Below are 17,104 nucleotides of genomic sequence, written 5' to 3'. Positions count from 1 at the left end.
GCTGCTCTGCTCATATCCAGACAGCTCAGGAGGTACTGAACCACATTCATTACACTCAAGAAGATATATTTAACGAAGTGGCTAATGAAAAATGTGTGAGATGAAAATTATATTTGTTCCCAAGAAATTTTTTTTAAAGAAGTTACCTGTCTGATAAAATCAAAACCACTATAAATATCACAGCTACTTAAAGACAAGAAAATAAGATTTATTCTTAAATAATGATAAAAAACTGCTGCTACCAAGAGCATAAAATGAAACCCTAATGGTTTTGTAGTTAATTGTAATAAGGGCCAGCAAAACTTGCCTGGAGAGAAGCAAGATGTTACATTTATCCAAAATATCTCCTCCTCTGCATGACCTTCCAATCATTTATTATATAAAATGTTTTGTACTTACTTTATGTCACTTCCTTAGTCATGTTTACTCTTTTGAAAATGTCATAACTAACAAATGTTTAGGTGAGCAGTGTAAGCAGTCAACTATCTAATTGGAAATATAATCCCAATTCTGCATTTTTTACTTATAGATTAGAACTGGTGAGTTAAAACTGAAAACTCTTGAGGACCTAATAATGTATAGGAGGGGATATGGAATACACAGATTAGCCACTAAATAAGTGGCATCCATAGCTTTTACAGTATGCCAGCCAACAGTCACACAGCCTAATTTTATGACAACAGGGACAGGGAAAGAGACATTTAACATAAGTACTGTTGCTTAAAACTCAATTTCTATAATAATTTTACTTAAGTAAATGTGTCATACTTTTTAAAAACTCAATTCAAAGCATTAGAAGTTAACATATAAAAAGTTAAATCCTAAGTGTTCAAATTATAAAAATATTTTATGAAATGGCAAATTTTGTCTTATGGGAGTAGAATAATCTTTTAAATAGTCCTATCAAAGCATACTTGTTTACTAGTAGCAACTTAAAAATAACTATACAATTTTCTGGTATCAGGGAACATCAGGATTTTGCCAGAGTATAGCTATTCATTGCTATTTCTCCCACATGCTTGCTATAACTACTAGAAGATGTTAGCAAAGGATTTAAAAAACAGAAACCATAAGAGGTGTGCATTTTAATCTATTCTTTTTAAAGTCTATTCCTAAAACTTTCCAGGGGAGAGGGTTTTGTTAGGCACCTTCCATAATGAAGTGCTGGGCTACTGGCTTAACTTTGCAAACTAATAACCACTGCGAAGGCAGAAAAGCGTGGAGCAAGTTTAGACACAGCACCTTGGCCACTCTACCTACTACTGTTTTTGCACCTTTGCTTTCTTCTGCTTAGCAGAACTGTGTATTTTCCCTAGCTTTTCTAATTTTGACCTCTGGTATTCCAAAACTTGACTTAGCAAAATTGACTGCTCGTTTGTATTGTTGGCCTTTATTCCTGTGGCCAAATATCCTTGCTCTAGGTTTGGCTCTATGTTTCTGATCCAAACCTAGTAACTTGACCTTCATTCCCAATCATGAACTTGATCCTGAGTCTGACCATTTGGACCCACACTCCATCATCAATGTGTATTAATGCAAACATAAATGCTCTGCATCATAGCCACTACCTGAACTCAAACAACTGCTTCATAACCCAAGATGACTTACAGGAGCAAAACAGACATAACAGAAACAATAGCAACCATACCTTTCTTTGGCAAAGAAAGATTAATTCCTGAAAGAAAATGTGCAGATCCAAGAAAAATACAAAGGAAAATATTGTGAGAATTTGTTTACACATAGAAAAATTTAATCATAGAATATGTGTAATAATAAAGGCTGAGTGTACAAGTTTTCCCCTATTTTAAACTAAGAACAGTTCTTCAGTCGTATGAGGCAAATCTACATGGGAGCAGCTAGTAGATGTCCTACCTGATTGAAGAGGGGGAAAAATCCCTCTCAATTAAAAATACTTCAGCCTCAATTGGTCCTAATTAGGTAAACAGTATTTAAATTAAGCTAAAATCAAACGCAAACTAGCTGAAAGTGGATGTTTGGATAATCATCTAAAATCAACTTCATACAGGTAAATCCAATTTTATATTTGTTTTGTTGGGTTTGAAAGCAAATATTCATTTTCTCTATCAGTTTTTCTTTTTTTGTACCATTCGCTATTATTTAAATATATATTATTTATTTGTTCACTTGTTCATTTCTTCTTCCCCTACTAGAATATTAACTCCATGAGGGTTGGGACCTCATCTGTTTTGTTCATCACTCTATTTCCAGTGCCTACAACAGTACCTGCTATATACAGTTGGCTTTCAATCAATTTCTCAAATGAATCAATTAGTGGATGTGCCACTTTTAGTTCTTAGAAAATTAAAAACAAACACAATTATTCAAGAAGACCAAGAAGCCACAAACACCAATAGTATTTCATAATACATATCAAGTAACTGCTGTATTGATTGAAGTCGGTAATAAAGGGGAAAGTCAAGAGTAAGAGAGTTTAGAAATCATTGGACTAGAAAAAAAAAAAGTTGATGTTTTCTCCCTAACCAGCTCCATGGATACTCTGAATACATATGACATTTAAAATACTAATCAACAATTAAAGAATTCTTGAATCTCTTTTTCACATCCTTTAATTCCGAAGTTATTTTAGTTTCTAATCTTATTTTGTTTCTATTTTAGAAAAAAAAAAAGAAATGTTCTTCAAGAAAATGCCAATTGATTAATACCGCCTAACTTATTAGTGAAGCACCAGCCTCCAAATAGATTTTCATTAGAAATCATTTCTCATTTGTCAGTAGAGATACCTGAAGTGTTAGTGATATAGGAGAATGAAATCTGATATTTGACTCCTATTTAGGAGAAAGGATGAAATGCTTCAAAGCAAGAAAAATGCAGCTCTTGAAAACCAACTGGAAAGCTGCAGAGAGCTATAGCTTCCCATGTTCACTCTAATATTATTTTTACCTTGTTCTTTTTTCCTCCACAGAGAGGAAAAAGAATACACACACACACACACACTCTTATACTAAGAAAGAAAACTTTCCATTTATATTCTCCCACAACACTGAATAGCATAGCCAGCTACTGACTGTAATCTTATAAGGAACAGAGACACGCAGACATGATGATAAAATATTTCTGATTTAATAATACCTAATATAATGTAATTAGTATTTAAGTGACTGCTTAATTATAAAATATAGCTGGCAAGATTTTTTTAGTGTTTTAATACTGGAACCTCTAAAATTTGAAAATAATCGCAAGAGCAATTTGAAATTAATAATCATAACAATTGCCAAAATTTTAGCAACTCGAAATTAAAAGTTATAACAATGACTATGATTTATTGAGAGCTCACTATATGCCACACACTGTACGTTCACACTTCACACAAATTGTCTTTTCTTCCTCACACTGATCCTATGAGATAGGTACTATGATCTCTTTTTTATAGATAAGAAAATGGAGATAGGTATTTATTACTCGCCCAGGAGCATAATGATAGTAAGAAGTGGAACAGGGATGCAAACCCAGGCAATTTCATAGACTGAACCTTCTAGTAATATAGCCATTCTGGATAAACCTTACCAAAAAATGATGGATACAGGGCAAGAGCACGATATCGGCCAAAGTGAAGTACAAGCCCTCTGCAAACACATGCTCCAGAGGCGGAAGGTCAGAGGCTTTTGCTTTTCTGATGTGAGAAGGTTCCCTGTTGGTGGTAGCTGGTTCTTCCTGTACTGTGAGCTTTGAGAATGCCACTTTCAGTTCCAGGCTCTCGGATGAAGAGTCCAACTCTTCCGACGTTTCTTCTCTAGGCACCTTGCTCTTTGTTTTTTCCTTAGCAAGGGAAGGCCCGACCCCAGCAGCCTTCTGTTGCTTCAGCTTCTGCCGACGGAGTTTGTCATCGTTATGCACTCTAACAGGCTCACTAAGCTTTCTCTCTAACTGCAGTATTTCTGCGGGGATAGTTGGGTGCTGGTCAGAAGATTCTCTAAGAAAATTCTCGATAGCTAAAGGGATGGTGAGTTCGCATAGCCTGGTCCACTGACTAACCTGCAAAACAAAATAAAAGAAGAAATGAAAGGAGTCTTTACTTTCAACATAGCTTGAAGAAAACTTTCTGTTGGGAAATAAGACTGGTTTTGACATTTGAAGCCGAGCCATCTGTGGGCTAGGTTTTTATGCTCTATCAAGGGACATATTACATACAGTGCTTCAAAAATGGTAACACTAAACAACGGTTTAGCATTCCTATACCTGGAATACATGCTATCGTCCTGCATCCTCTTCCTGAATAAATCCTTCCTTCCCAAAGCCTTTGAAGTACATGCACCCCTAAAAAAGTACCGTTTTCAAAGCACTGCTACTCGAGGTCCTATTCATGTGTAAAATTTCCTTTAAAAGTCCTCAATTAAAACAAGAGATGAAAAAAAAAGAAGTCATTCTCTAAAAATAATGTCTCCAAACCTCACAAAAGAAATCTCGAATTCTTATTTTTCAAAGCTGACCTAAAGTATTGGCACCCGTGAGGGGCTACTTCATTTCCTTGTTTACTAGAGATTAAGGTAGGCAGGATTTAATTCATCTCCCACAGAAAGTGAAAATAAATGTTCAAGTGAATGTGTTATCGCCTTGTGGCTTTAAGTAACAGAGGAGCCATCATTACTTACTTCGGCACAGGCTTTCAAGCAAGTCTTCTTAAAACCCAAAAGCTCCAAAATTTCCTTCTTGGAGGGGTCAGCTTCGTATGACTTCTGGATTATGTGTCTCAGTACAACGGCAAGTCCTGCTCTACAGAAATTGTCTGGTTTTTCTACTACTGCAGGTAAACAGCAATTCTGGACTATTGGTGGAAGCTCCTGCCTTGAAATAATTTGTACTTCAACATCCTGGGGCACTACATTTTTTAGTGAAATATCCGCACCTTTTTCAGTGGGAACTAAGCAAACTTTAAAGATTTTGCAGTCACAGTAGGACAACAAAAACAAAGTTACAGATGTATGAAGAGGAAACATGCATCCTTCTATTTGGTGAGAAAAGTCCAAGTATAGGTATTCTTCTGTAAGACTTTTCTTAATGCCTTTCATTTTCTTCTTTCATTGGGTCACCTGCGGCATAAATTGAAGTGGTTATAGGCCTTAGAATATAGTAATTTAGAAGCTGAAATAAAAGACAAATATTTAAAAACTTTTTCTAGAAATCAGCAAGAATTTGTGATAGATACAATTCTGTGAGAATTTGGTCCTGGACTGAATAAATGGCTTCCAAAAGAAAGATTTCCACCCGGTGCAATTAACTAGTCTTAGGGGTGATTTTCAGCCAGCTCCTTTAAAATAAGCATACCTCAGGTGCTTAGCCATAGAACCCTCCCAATCAAGTACTTTGGGGTCTCGCTACAGGTAAGAACAAGAGATGAATAAAATGGGAAATAAATAACCAAGAATACTAGGAGTTGTCTGGAGAAGCTTTGGCAATGCTGGTGCTCCCACACTGCTTCTCTTTTATGACTCTATAACACAATCATGGGGGAGGGGAGGATATATTCATTCCCTTATGAGAAATTCTCCTAAAGTAAGTAAATTTTGATATGATGAGCTATTGCATGCTGAATCACAACAGAAAAATATTTGAAGTTCCCCATAACTTAGATGTTGATAACTGAGATATCTCAGAGCCAACATGTCCAGAGTCATTCACCCCCAACACCCCAAACCTGCTTCTTATGTATCCTCCCCTTCTCAGTTAATGGGGCCTCACCCTTCCAGCTGCTCAGGCCAAAAATCTCGAGTCACTCTTAATTACTCTTTTCTTCCACACTTCCATAACCAATCCATTAAAAACTTATTCTGGCTTTTCAATATATATCTAAAATGTTTATTTCACACCATCTTCATTGCTTCCACTTGTGACCCAAGCCGCCATCACCTATCTCTGAATTACAGCAATTATATTCTGCCTTCCATCCTACTTCCCTCTAGTCTATTCTCAACATAGTATCCAAAGTGATCCTGTTAAAAATGGAGTAAGATCATGTCACTACTCTACTCAAACAAGTATCTTCCCATCCTATTGAGAGAAAAGGCAAAGCTCCTACAATGACCTAAAGATTTCCTTGGTCTCATCACTCACCGCTCCAGCCAAAGTGGCTTGTTATTCCTTTAAAATACTAGGTACATTCCCACCTCAGGGCTTTTGCAGTTTTTTCCAGTGTCTGGAACTGGAAACACCCCTTCACCTCTTTCAGGTATTTATTTAAGTATCAACTTCTTGCTGAGATGATCCTTGGCTACTGTAGTTAAATTGAAAACCACACCTCTACCACTCTGAAAACACTATTCCACTTAAACACACTTAACACTGTGGTAACTGTTACAAATAGAATGTTCTATAAGAACAGAATTTGTTTTATTTACTGCTATGCCTAAAACATGGCCTGATATATATATATATATATATATATATATATATATATATATATATATATACACACACACACATTATAACATTAATATTATATACATTATATATAAACCTGGCTTGAGATATATGTGTATATACATATATATATATGTATATACACATATATATATCAAGTATTATTTGTTGAATGAATGCATGAATACACACGCTGGTAATAGTAAAGATGCAGACATACACAATCTTGAGGTCAAAGTACTGATGGGTGTTTTCAAGTCACATTCCTTAATAATTTTGTCAACTATGATAACTGCTTGATTTCTACATCTCCTGGGTCTAAAATGCCCCGTGTTCTAATCCATAAATCACAATTCCAAAATTAACACTAGATGGCACTCTTTTAAAAGCATTTACCATGGAAACCTGTATTAGGAAGATGATACAGTAGAGGAAAAATTATTCTAAAAGCCTTAGAAAAGTATACCGGCAACTCTTTAAGTATATTTGAAATATTAGTAATTTAGGAAACCGTCAACATACTAAATTTCCTTTATATTTTAAGTTCCTTAGTTTTTGTTGTTTTTTTAATCAAAAGCAAAACAGTCAAATGTCTCTAAGTGTCTTGGTCCTCAGCTTTTTTGTTTAAAGAGCTAATAATTCATTATAACAAAAGGATATAGTTAGTAAAGTACAAACCTCTTAATAATGCAAGTAATCACTACTGTTTTATATTTCTTTTACTAAAACAACAGATCTGCACCATGGTTTGTTATTTTTTTAAAAGATTATCTAGAGGAAAATTATTTCATGTGATTTAAAAGCAGCAACGTTTTAACCCATGGAAATCATTTTCTCCCTAGCTAAATTATCTTTTTTGTTTTAATTTTTTTGCATCTATAGTTTACTTTAAAACAAAATAAAGAGTGCTTGCTAAAGCTCACAGGCAAAAGAAACTACATTTTCTAGGAAATTAATAATTTGAGGAACTTGCTCCTGTAAATCTATTACTGATAATTTACTGATCTTAACTCCCTCTGCTGATAGTGGGATACCATACAGAAGATCCCTAAGTGCTTCAAGAGCAGATTTGAAAGAAAACGTCATTGATTTCCTCATTTGCCCAGCAGTCTAGCAAACAGTAATTATGAGACTAGTCCTGCTAACTCTTTAAAAAAAAAAAAACACTGAGAACAATAAATGCTATTTTACAGCCTGTGATTTAGGATATGCAGAAATATTTTAAAAATTAGAGTATGTGTATATTCGCCACTTTCCAAGGCATGTAAGAACCTTGAGAATAGGCTTTTACATATTCTATAAACTTTTGTCACTGTGAGCACTTAATAAATGCTAAATGTCAACAAAATAGAAGAGCAATAACCTGCCCGTGGAGATATCTAAAAATTAATGAGATGCCGGAGAGAAAATGCAAAGTACTGTTGATTCTTAACATAATTTATTTTTCCAATATAGATGTTGGTGTTTGTTTGTTTGTTTTTCCTGGGAGATTAAAAATGTTACTTAATGATCTTGGAGTTAAAAAATTACTCTCCCTGGGCAATTTCTTCCCATTAAATACTAATGCAATTTCTAAAATAAATATTAAGTATTAGCAAACCTGTACAAATCTGATATATGTTTTTGGCTTGTACTATGTGTTCTTCAAGAGAGTAGAACATAGTTTTTGCTTTAAGTTTACAAACATCATAGGCAAAAGAAACCCCTCTTCTCTTTTTTTCTTCTCCATTACTACCTAGAGATTCCTTACTTCATTATTTTTATGTCATGAGCTTTAAAAAGGTGGGTACTGTAGAATCATCTGGATCTCCAGGGTTTCTGGGGCAGCTCCTGTTATTCCATATTACATTCCTGCCACGCGCAGTAGTGTCATTTGCTCAGCTTTGACAGGTGTCACACTGCAACTACTCTTGAGACAGAGTGAGAAAGCAGCAGATAAAACCATAGACCTAGGAGCTGAACACAGCTGATGGAATATACATTTCTTCCCTGGACATGCCAGTTTGCTTGGAAATGTTGCACAGGGAATATAGAGGTAAAAAAGAAAATATTTAAACTTGGTTTCATTACTTGTGAATCTTCAAAGATAGATAAATAGATAAATAGATAGATAGTTTTTTTTTTAAAGTAGGGTCCACATTGGGCTTGAATTCATGACCCTGAGATCAAGATCTGAGCTGAGATCAAAAATTGGATGCTTAACCGAGCCACCAAAATGCCCCTTCAAAGATATTTTTAAACATAACTGAAGCAGTTATGGGCTTAACATTTTAGGCATCTACACCTTTTATTTTTGTATTCTCATTCTAATTAATGTATCTTGGCATTGATAAATTGAAATATTTCATAAATGAAAGGGTAAATGAGTTTCATAGGGTTTTTAAAATCTAAAACCATTTTACTACTTCATGCATATGCATATATAAAATGAGACAAAGAAAAAACATAATAAATGTACTGAAAATAAGCATCTTTGGGGGCGCCTGGGTGGTGCAGTTGGTTAAGCAACCGACTCTTGGTTTCAGCTCAGGTCATGATCCCAGGGTTGTGAAATCCAGCTTTGTGTCTCCTCCATGCTGAGCGAGGAATCTGCTTGAGTTTCTCTCCATCCCTGGGATCATGACCCGAGCTGAAGGCAGATGCTGACCCGACTGAGCCACACAGGCGCCCTAAAATAAATACATCTTAAAAAAAGAAAAAAAAAATAAGCATACTTGTTCAGAAGCTGAAAAAACTTTTGACAGTTTTGTGCTCAAAATTCCAGTCTGGATCTATGACAAGTAAATATTAGATAATGGATAAAGAGCTTAAGTCACATATTACCTAAGAGATAAAGACCAAGAAGTGCACCACTGAAACGAACTATTGTTTATCAAATAAGAAATTATCACTGTGGGGCGCCCGGGTGGCACAGCGGTTAAGCGTCTGCCTTCGGCTCAGGGCGTGATCCCGGCGTTATGGGATCGAGCCCCACATAAGGCTCTTCCGCTATGAGCCTGCTTCTTCCCCTCCCACTCCCCCTGCTTGTGTTCCCTCTCTCGCTGGCTGTCTCTATCTCTGTCGAATAACTAAATAAAATCTTTAAAAAAAAAAAGAAATTATCACTGTGCCTGGAATTTAACAGGAGCTCAATAAATGTTAAATGACTGAACAAAGAATACAATTCTAATAATATTACATACATTTTATTGTCCACCAATTATGCGAAACACACACAAGTTTTATACATCTAATCCTCACAATCCTTACAAGTATATTTTAATTCCATTACATGGATGTAAGGATCTTATCTGAAAACATTTAGGAATAGCTATTTTTCTAATATAAATAGCCCATTTATAAACTTAAAATTTCAGAGAGTGAAGCATATTGCAATTTTATTGCAGCAACAATTTCACTCAAGTGAAACTCAACAAAGATTACATTATTCTAAGCAATTGTGCTGGTCTCAGTAATCCCTGATAAAAACCTCTGTTCTAAAAGCAATCATCTGACAATGAAGATTTTGGGTAGTTCCTTCCTGATTCCCTCTATTGGATCCTCCACAGACCTCTTAGCAATCTGTGGCTCAGTGCTTTGCCCTATTCTCAACTACACTCACTTCCTTTGGTTACTGGTATTCAACCTTTTCATCATGCCACACAGTAAGACTTTTATAATGCAATTCATTATACTGACTAAAAAGGATCATGAATAAAACTGAAACAAAAGGATCATGAAGAAATATCCTATTACATGGGATATATCTGATATTTTTTATTCTGTGCTTTTCCTCCTTCCTTTCCTCCTCCTCCTCCCCCTTTTTTTAATGCTGGTTACGGGGCACCTGGGTGGCTCAGTTGGATGAGGGTCTGATTCTTGATTTTGGCTCAGGTCATGGATCTCATGACCCATGAAATCAAGCCCCACCTCCGGAATACCCACTCAGGGGGAAGTCTGCTTGAGATTCCCTCTCTCTCTCTCTCTCTCTCTCCTTCTCCCTTTGCCCCTCTCCCCTCCCCTGTGCACATGCTCTAGTGTGCTCTATTTCTCTAAAATAAATAAATAAATAGTACTCACTAAATTGATTTCATGATCCATTAATGAGCCACAACTCACAATATAACAGGACTATTCTAGGTGATCTCCAATACCATAGGTTTAAATATCATCTATGAGTCCTACTTTTATCTCAATACATCCTTTCCCTTTAACTTCAGACTCCTATATGCTACTTGACATCTTGCCTTGGACATTTTTCTAAACCTTTCTCCTCAATAGTCCCCTTATTGATAAAATGACAACACCATTCACCCACATGGTCAGGCCCCTAATTCTGAAGTTTCACTCAGCTCCTTTTTTTCTCTCGTAAGTTACTATTTCTACCTTTGAAATATATGTGAAATCCAACTTCTTAGCACCTTCACCACTATCAACCTAACCTAAGTCATATAAACTAAGTTTATAGAGACTACTACAGATATCTATTAACAACTTTTCTCCACTCTCCAATAGTCAGGGTGATCCTTTAAACATATAAGTCAGTTTGCACCCCCTGTTCACAACCATCCAATGGCTCCCCAAAACAGTTAAAATAAACTCCAAATTTCCTATTATGACCTATGGCTGCCATGACCCTAGCTATCCTTTTCTGAACTGATTCCCTACTTCTGCTCCCTCTTGCTCACTCCTTTCCAGCTAGTTCTCCCTGCTGTTCTTGGAAGAAGTCAGGAATGCTCCCAGTTGAGAAATGTTTGTACTTGCTGTTCCTTATTCCTAGCTTCCTCCTTCATTTTATTGAGGTCTCTGAGTAGTAACTCAAGAGCAGCCTTCCCTGACAACCTGAATTGAAAAAGTACTCCCATCATCTCCTAGCCTTTTATCCTTTTTTTCTTATAGCACTTACTACCCAACCTTATATCTCCAATGCTTGAGTACTCAAATTTTAGTTCAAGAAATAAATGAATGAATGTACATAAACGAATACTGTAATCATTGTAATGACAATACTATTGAGAACTTTAATCTTGGTACATTAGCTTCATTCTTCTTGACACCATTCTTCCAAATGAATAAATCTACTTTAAGAGCCAACTACGTATAAATTGAAATGAAGAAACAAAATGACCTCTGTGAGTGGAATTGGAAAAAAGTATAACTTGAATCAATCGAAACTTGTAAAGTTTAGTTTTTGTATATATAGAGTCAAGAGAACTAGGAACCTATCTAGATGTTACATACTTACTTAGCAAGTATAATATTTATACACCAAGAAATATAAACTAATGGATAAGAGCCTAGGCTCTGGAGCTGACTGGGTTCAAATCCTGGTTCTGATATTTAATAGCAATATAGAACTTTCCTGTACCTTAGCTTTCTCATTTATAAAATGGGGACAATAATATCAGATTTACCATAGTGTGCTGTGAGAACCTAAGGATGCCTGTCACATTAGTAAGCCTATAAATACTAGCTATTATTATTCATTTGTAATTTATCTCAAAATTCCTTACCCATTAACACTATTAAACAAATTTTGACTGGCAAGCCACAAATTATGCTTTATATTTCCAAACTTCTCAGTAAAGAGAAGGGATTCATGTCTAAGTGAAAAGCTCCCCCCCCACCCCGCCTCACCCGCCCTGCCAGTACTGAAAAAAACGGTTTATTGCTGTGACAGGAAGTCAGAAAATGGTAGAATATGTGATACCCTAAGTCTACTTGCATATTAACTGCTTATATTGTACAAAATAAACGGTTCAACAGTTTACAGGTATGAAATTACATCTTTCTTAAAGATTAAAACTTAAACTCATTAAATTTCTTACCACATCCAATGTTCGACATTATGAATGGAACTTAGATTGTTTTATACATTTCACAAAATAACAATTTGGTTGCAAATCTCACCCTATTTTCTTACTATCTATATTTTACATATATAAAAGCTTGCCCCTACAGAGTTAGATAGCAGCTAATTACCTTAGATATTAAAGGTTAAAAAAGGAAAGAAAAGAAGCTGAGCTGCTTAGTGCTCATTATATTATGTAATGTGGAGATGCATATAGTTAAGTCCTAGAGGACAAAGTCCAATAATTAAAATTAGCTGTTTTCTTATCTGGGCAAAAAGTGGGGGGGGGGGGGAGAAACTGTTTAAAAGCGAAAAAGCTTACTGTAACTTTAGCCATAAGGGAAGTGTGTCATCTCTCTGGTGAATCAGGAACTCATCAGTTGCCACAGAATCATAATGCTTTCAGCTAAGCCTGACCTCCTAATTAATAGGGATCACAGCATAAAATGCTAACATGTTAGAAATGTCAGCGAGCCTGAAATAAAATTACTGAATCCCCATAGCAAACAATACCTAGGTTTGTTATGATCTAAATGGTTTAAATCCTTGTATTCTAAGTACTAATCCTTACAGAATTCAGTGGGCTACTTTGAATACTTGAAGATAAAAACAACTTATATTAAGGAATTGTAAATATTACCGGTGTTTTAGCTGACTGGCCTACAGAATTTGTTACGTTTCAAGGTCTGCTTAATTGTTGCTATTAGAAAGGCTAGCTGGATACTCAGTATTATGTCAAATCACAGGTGATACCAAAGCTACAAAGTAAACACAGGTTGCTGTTGTTTTTAAACTTGATGGACCCAATATTACAGAAGTTCAAGTCTGAGCTTTGCTTAAAGCAGGCAAACCTATAGAAGTGTCAAAAAATAGTAATAATGAAATAGAAAAGCTGATAAAAACAGCTCTCAAATCTCACTGCTCTCATTACAGACTTGATTTTAAAGTAAGACCTCTTAAAATAATGTCTTCAGGTAAAACTCAAACATAATTTCACATCGTGAGTATGCATGCCCTAAGCCAATTCTCTTAGTAGTGTATACTCCCCACCCGGCAGTTAAAAAAAAAAAAAAAACTCACATAGCTTAAAGTTTGATTTATTTAATAGGACAACAAATATTCAGTTGCATTTATAACAAAGCATTTATTTTCACAATATTTAAATGACCATGTTTACAATCGCCACATCTCTCATTCTTGCCAGCTTTTTCATTTTCTCTAATGCTTTTTCTATAGATAAACTTAGAAAAAGTACTCTATTAAATCAATAGCTTAGCACAAAATATATCATCAAATGCTGGCATTTCCTTGATATTCAAGAATTCGTGACAAGAAATGGGATCTTGGGCTTAAGAATAAAGGCGGAAAAAACCACCTAATTCCAAACCAGGTAGGGTTGGGAGGGGAAGTCCGGGTGTTCGTAAATGTTTCTGAAGCCAAAGCAATTTTCATGCAAGTTAAACTCAAACTTTCTACGCAGAAGTTTAAAACCTAACTGAAACACTGCTTTGATAGTGTAACAGAGATGAATGGCCCCAAACAAAGCAAGTCCTTTGGAGCAACTGTTAAACAGCATTCCCATAAAACTGCTTTCTCCAACCAGGAAGGCATGGAATTAAACTCTTAAGTGCAAAGAGAAAAAAGTGAAAGCGTGCCAAAAGGTCTTAAAACTACACTTAGCAGCAAACGGCAAACCACCCCCACAGACTTCTGCAAAGAGAAGCTGCTCCATTCCCCCATCAGCAGAGGAAGCCACGGGGATTGGCCCCGGAGCCCTCCACCAGCTCTCTCAGAAGCTGTGACTGTGTAAAGAGACTGAGGGGCCCCAGCACTGGAGAGAGCTCGGGCCACTAATTCCACGCCTCTGCCCTTGCTGCCCCCCACCTCCCCATCCCACAGCGTCAGCCCTGTCGCCTCCGGATGCACAGAACACTCAGGGGGGTCAGGGGGACCGCGGAGGCGGCAGCCCGAGCGCCCTCTTTACCTGGTCGCAGAGGCGCGGCCAGGCAGGGAGGGTGCGTGAGCGTGTCAGCGACACGAGCCGCCTGCGCCTACCCACCCCGCGCGAGCCAGGTTTCCGAGGCAGCTTCTGCGCGTCTTCGCCCACGGACCACTGGCTGCCAGAAAGGCCGGGAGAGAAACAACAGGTACCCTGTCTTGGAAACAGCCGCGTCGGCCGTCATTCATAATCCGGCGGACCGGAAACCAGCTGTTACGTCACTTCCTACCGTCGCACAGCCAAAAAGGTCCCGTCTTCACACTGCGGCAGGAACCTTTGTTTCCCCTTACTCGGAGCCGGCTAGTTCCGGGAGCGGTTCGGAAGGGGCCTCCGGGAACGGACGGAGCCGCGGGGCGGAGCGGTGAGTTGTGACGAGCTAGCCGGCTCCCAGCCGCCTCTGGGAGGCTCGAGACCTCCTCGAGGGCCGAGGTGGGAGAGTGGTTGCGTGGGGTCTTAGTTTCCTCGTTCCTTCAGGGAAAACCTCGTAATTGGCGGGCGGTCGCGTGTCCCAGGCTGACCGCTGCCTCCCTTCAGCGAGGGTAGTGCTTCCTCCTAGTGTGTTTCGGCTAGGGCTCGTCGACTGAGGCTCGGCTGCAGGGACTAGGTCCCTGGACCCCTGTCTCGGACCTTTCCCGGAAGGTTTTGGCGACTTCTCTGTGCAGCTCCCACTTTCAGCCTCTTATCTTCTCTCGGGCTCCCTCCTCAAAGACCTTCCCCCGTGCTAGGCCTTCGGTGTCCTGTTTTGATCAAAGGATTGGCATTCCTTTTCTGAGCGTCTGCTGTCCGTTTTCAGCTTCTCTGTCACTTGGTTGATTTGGAATCGTGGACTTTCCGCATTCCCTGCGTTTCCAGACGTGTCCCTAAGATTTCAGTGTAACCCAGGGCCAAGAATTCAGTAGAGGATTGAAATGGGCAGCACCTTTAAAAGGATTTTTATTAGAAGGGTTTGCAAGAGCTTCCAAAGACATAGATGGCAAAGCTTTCTAGAGCGTTATGCGATGACAACCCTAATATTGCTCTCTTTGTGAATAGGTTCAGTTTTCTTTATCTTGTGCACATGCAGATGATCAACTTTGTACTTCTTTTAAGATTGGCATGTAGGGTGAGAAATGGGATCTAGGGCAAAGCATTATGAATATCCAGTGCAGGTTGGAGAGATCACGGAAGACTCAGAAAGTGATATTTAAACAAAACCTAGTTCATTCATTCAATATTTTTGAGAACCTAAGTTTTAAACATTAGATATATAAATAAAATAAGTCCTTGCCCTCATGGAGTTACAATCTAGTGGGATTAATGAATTTAAGACAGGTAAAGGATTGGGAAGAGAGTATTGCAGATAGGAACATGGTACAAGTCTCTTGTATTGGAAGGCGCGGTTTTTGTTTGTATTGCTTCTCCTGTTGCTTTTTTGGTGTTTGAGGGTTTGTTTGGGGGGGGGGGCAGGAGGTGCAGGGAAGATGCGTTTGAGTTTCTTACTGCTCTTTGCAAAGGAACTTTGTAAATGGTTAGAATTGTGCAGAAGGAGGGAAAAGATCATTATACTTTACTTTGAACCCTAATAATTCTGTAGCCATTATATTATGGTACTTTGCAAGGTAGCAAAGTGATAGTCAAAAAGATAAATATAGACTCCCCCCCTTAAAGTACTCAAAGTTTTATAGGGAATACAACACTTTTACAAAATTTAAAAAAAAAAAGTATGGTTCAAGGTAGAAAGTCCTAGTATCACAAGAAAGCACTATGAGATATCCTAGGAGGGAGAGATTAGTAGTAGTATTTGGGGTGGAGAAGGGCACACCATTGGTGAATAGAATCCTCATAAGAAATAATATTTGAACATAGAATTTAGACATCTAAAAATGGGTAAAAAGCTTCCTAGAGAGAAAAATAAGTAGAGGTATCAAGGCCAGCTGATAGCTGTGCTGTAAGGAAAATCTGTATATGAAGAATTAAAATTTTTGTGCCAGTTAAGGAGTCTTTTTAAATGGTAGGTGAAGAAATTGGGCTTTATTTTGAAGTCAGTAGGAAGTTTCAGTTTTTAAGCCAGAAAATGAAAAAAGAAAGAAAAATGTGTTTTGGGAACATTAATATGACAACAGTGTTGCAGTCAAGGAGAATAACTAGATTACTGCTATAATACGAAATTTATAAAGACGTGAATTTGAGTAGTAGCAGTGGAAGTGAAAAGTGGAACAAATGTGAGAAATGCTACAGAGTCAGAATCCATAGGGAAGGCTTGCTGATTGTTTGGTAATAAGAAATAAGAGAGGCCTCAGTAAGAGAAGGATTTAGGCCTCAGACTGGATTAGTGGAGAGTGTGTCATTCATTGAAAAAAGTGCAGGACAAGGAACTTTTGGGGCAACGTACTCATAATCTTAGTTTTAGTCTTAACTGAGTTTGAGATACCATTAGGGCAACCAGGTAGACATATCTACTAAGCAACTGGAAATGTGGGATTTGAGCTTAAGTGAGATTGGAGTGGTGATAAACACCAAATCATCTGCCTGGAGGTGATAGTTAAAAACATGACCTATAGAAGATAAGCAAGGAAGAAGTTGGAAACTGAGCTAGAGAAGATAGGCAAGGACCAATAATTGGGCAATACCAAGAGTGACAGAGCTGAAAGGAGTCAGTAGTAGTCAGAGATAGAAGAGGAAAACCAGAAAAGCTAACTGTAATAGAAATCAAGGAGGAGGGGCGCCTGGGTGGCTCAGTCGTTAAGTGTCTGACTTCGGCTCAGGGCGCGATGCTGGTGTTCCAGGATCGAGCCCCACGTCAGGCTCTTCTGCTGGGAGACTGCTTCTTCCTCTCCCACTCCCCCTGCTTGTGTTCCCTCTCTCACTGGCTGTCTCTCTCTCTGTCGAATGAATAAATA

General features: G+C 37.7%; 2 protein-coding genes across 5 annotated transcripts in view; one reads left to right on the top strand and one right to left on the bottom strand.

Annotated features, from left to right (window-relative positions):
• Nucleotides 1–14,455, bottom strand: part of GSTCD (glutathione S-transferase C-terminal domain containing) — a 131,758-nt gene extending 117,303 nt beyond the window's left edge. The window contains exons 1-3 of one of the 3 annotated variants that reach the window (XM_045799228.2): nucleotides 14,211–14,455; nucleotides 4,632–5,069; nucleotides 3,547–4,014 (exon numbers count right to left, since the gene is read on the bottom strand). In XM_045799228.2, the coding sequence (XP_045655184.1) occupies nucleotides 3,547–4,014; nucleotides 4,632–5,048 (885 nt within the window). In that variant the 5' untranslated portion in view covers nucleotides 5,049–5,069; nucleotides 14,211–14,455. The remainder of the gene's footprint in view (nucleotides 1–3,546; nucleotides 4,015–4,631; nucleotides 5,070–14,210) is intronic. The other 2 variants (XM_045799226.2, XM_045799225.2) reach the window with 2 other exon arrangements.
• A 39-nt stretch (nucleotides 14,456–14,494) lies between these two features.
• Nucleotides 14,495–17,104, top strand: part of INTS12 (integrator complex subunit 12) — a 29,056-nt gene continuing 26,446 nt past the window's right edge. The window contains exon 1 of one of the 2 annotated variants that reach the window (XM_045799230.2): nucleotides 14,495–14,586. The gene's annotated coding sequence lies outside the window, so the exon portion shown is untranslated. Of the gene's footprint in view, nucleotides 14,655–17,104 lie in introns of both variants that reach the window. The other variant, XM_045799229.2, reaches the window with a different exon arrangement.

Source organism: Ursus americanus, chromosome 13, assembly GCF_024610735.1.
Source record: "Ursus americanus isolate L20-20 chromosome 13, mUrsAme1.1.p, whole genome shotgun sequence".
In the NCBI taxonomy this organism is placed as follows: domain Eukaryota; kingdom Metazoa; phylum Chordata; class Mammalia; order Carnivora; family Ursidae; genus Ursus; species Ursus americanus.
This window is presented reverse-complemented; position numbering and strand designations above follow the sequence as displayed.